The sequence below is a fragment of the Osmia bicornis genome, unplaced genomic scaffold, assembly GCF_907164935.1.
Source record: "Osmia bicornis bicornis unplaced genomic scaffold, iOsmBic2.1, whole genome shotgun sequence".
Taxonomy (NCBI): Eukaryota; Metazoa; Arthropoda; class Insecta; order Hymenoptera; family Megachilidae; genus Osmia; species Osmia bicornis.
This window is the reverse complement of record NW_025791134.1, coordinates 60,675-62,354: the sequence shown is the minus strand read 5'-3', so window position 1 is coordinate 62,354 and position 1,680 is coordinate 60,675. Positions and strand designations below refer to the sequence as shown.

The 1,680-nt window shown below is 39.5% G+C and overlaps 1 protein-coding gene across 1 annotated transcript; it reads right to left on the bottom strand.

The window, feature by feature from the left end:
- Window positions 1-283: 283 nt before the first annotated feature.
- Window positions 284-1,262, bottom strand: LOC123988804 (vacuolar protein-sorting-associated protein 36-like). The gene is made up of 2 exons (XM_046289550.1): window positions 642-1,262; window positions 284-415 (listed from the first exon to the last, which is right to left on the bottom strand). Exons 1-2 carry the CDS (start codon window positions 1,230-1,232, stop codon window positions 401-403), a joined length of 606 nt encoding a protein of 201 aa, XP_046145506.1. The 5' UTR covers window positions 1,233-1,262; the 3' UTR covers window positions 284-400.
- Between the last annotated feature and the right edge of the window lie 418 nt (window positions 1,263-1,680).

Genomic DNA, 1,680 nt, shown 5'->3' with positions numbered 1-1,680 from the left:
TCTTCTATTTTGATTTCTTCGTATGGTTCCAATTGTACGGTAGGCATTTCAATTTTTATTTCTTCAGAAGAGACATTTGTTGCATGAAGGAAGGCTATTCCAGTTCTGTTTGTTACGACTGCGTTTCCCATGTATAATTGTGGATGTATATCAATTTTTGGTATAAAGCCCGTTGTTTCTTTTGTATTTTCTATTTTGATAGGTATTGTTGTCCTAGTTCTTGATGGTATGGTGATTAAAGGTTCTTGGAATGGTATAATGTAATTGTTGACTATGAGCATAGATTTGGCATAGTCAATGTTCGCTCCGCTATTCTTGAAGAATTCTGTTCCTAGTATTCCATCGTGTGCTATTGGAAGGTCCTCCACGACGTGGAATATGGACTCTGTATCCAGCGCTTTTACTTCGATGTAGCCTAGGGTTGAAAGATATCCTTCGGTTATTCCATTTAATTCGAAGATAATATTTGTATTAATTATCGCTTTATTTGATATAATATGTTTTTTTATAATATTTATATCTGATCCAGTGTCGATCATTAATGATGCTACTCCTTGATGAAAATTTTCACTTATGAGTTTGATGCTTGGAGGTTTTTCTGCGTAATTTGCTTTTAAACACAGGTTTGTTTTTTTACGTACCTGTGGTTCTTGAGTTGTAGTTTGTTGTTGTGGTTGATTTTTGATTTTTTCTTGATATGCTTTTTTCCTGCATTGTTCAATAGTATGGCCAATGTTTTGGCAATAAGCGCATATTGGAGGTTGTTGTCTTCTCCAGTTTGCAGTGCCTTGGTACCAGTTATTAGGAGGTTGATTTCCCGGGGTTTGATTTGTTGGATTTGCCAAAGGTTGGTTTGCCGGATGTTGAAAAGCCGGTGGTTGTCCCGTTCCTTGGCGTTGATATGAAGGATTACGACCCATATTTTGAAGCTGGTTTACCGGGGTTTGGTTTTGTGGAACCCGGTTTGGTTGCATCCATTGATTTCTTGGCTGATTGTAATTATTGTAGTTGTTGTAGTTGCTGTTGAAGTTGTTATTGTTGAACCAGCAATTTTGAATCGTATGTCCCGGGCGCTGGCAATGCTGGCAATATTTTGGCTGCCACTGGATTGATGATACCTGCTGCCTTTGGAATGAACGGCTACTGCAGGTGTTGGTGCTGTGGCCGTATCCAAAACAATTGCTGCATTGAACGGCCTGGGTATATCCCTCAGTTATCTTCGTTCTCATCATGTTTTCTTTGTATTCCGCTTCGCCTTTGATAGCTGCGCTAATTGCATCATCTAAGGTGTTGAATTCGCAATTTCGCAATCGACTGAAGATTTCTGGTTTCATCCCAGTCAGAAATGCTTTGACAGCATTGGCTTCTGCAGATACATTATATTGCTGCGTATGATCAGGAACTTCGATTTCATTACAGTTCTGAATTTGCAGCAGGATACTAGAGACTCGGCTGCTATAGTCGACGACTGCTTCGTTCGCCATTTGAGCCATCTTCGACATGTCTCCGTATAGTTGTATCGATGAGTACAAAGGAGCAAATCGTGATTTTAATACCGTAATTAGCTGTTCGATTGTATTGTAGTCTCCGCTCAATACTACTCTCGAAGCTTGTCCATATAATTTGTTTTTAATTAGCTGGACCAGGCCGTATTCGGCGTTCGGTGAAATCATTCCTCTA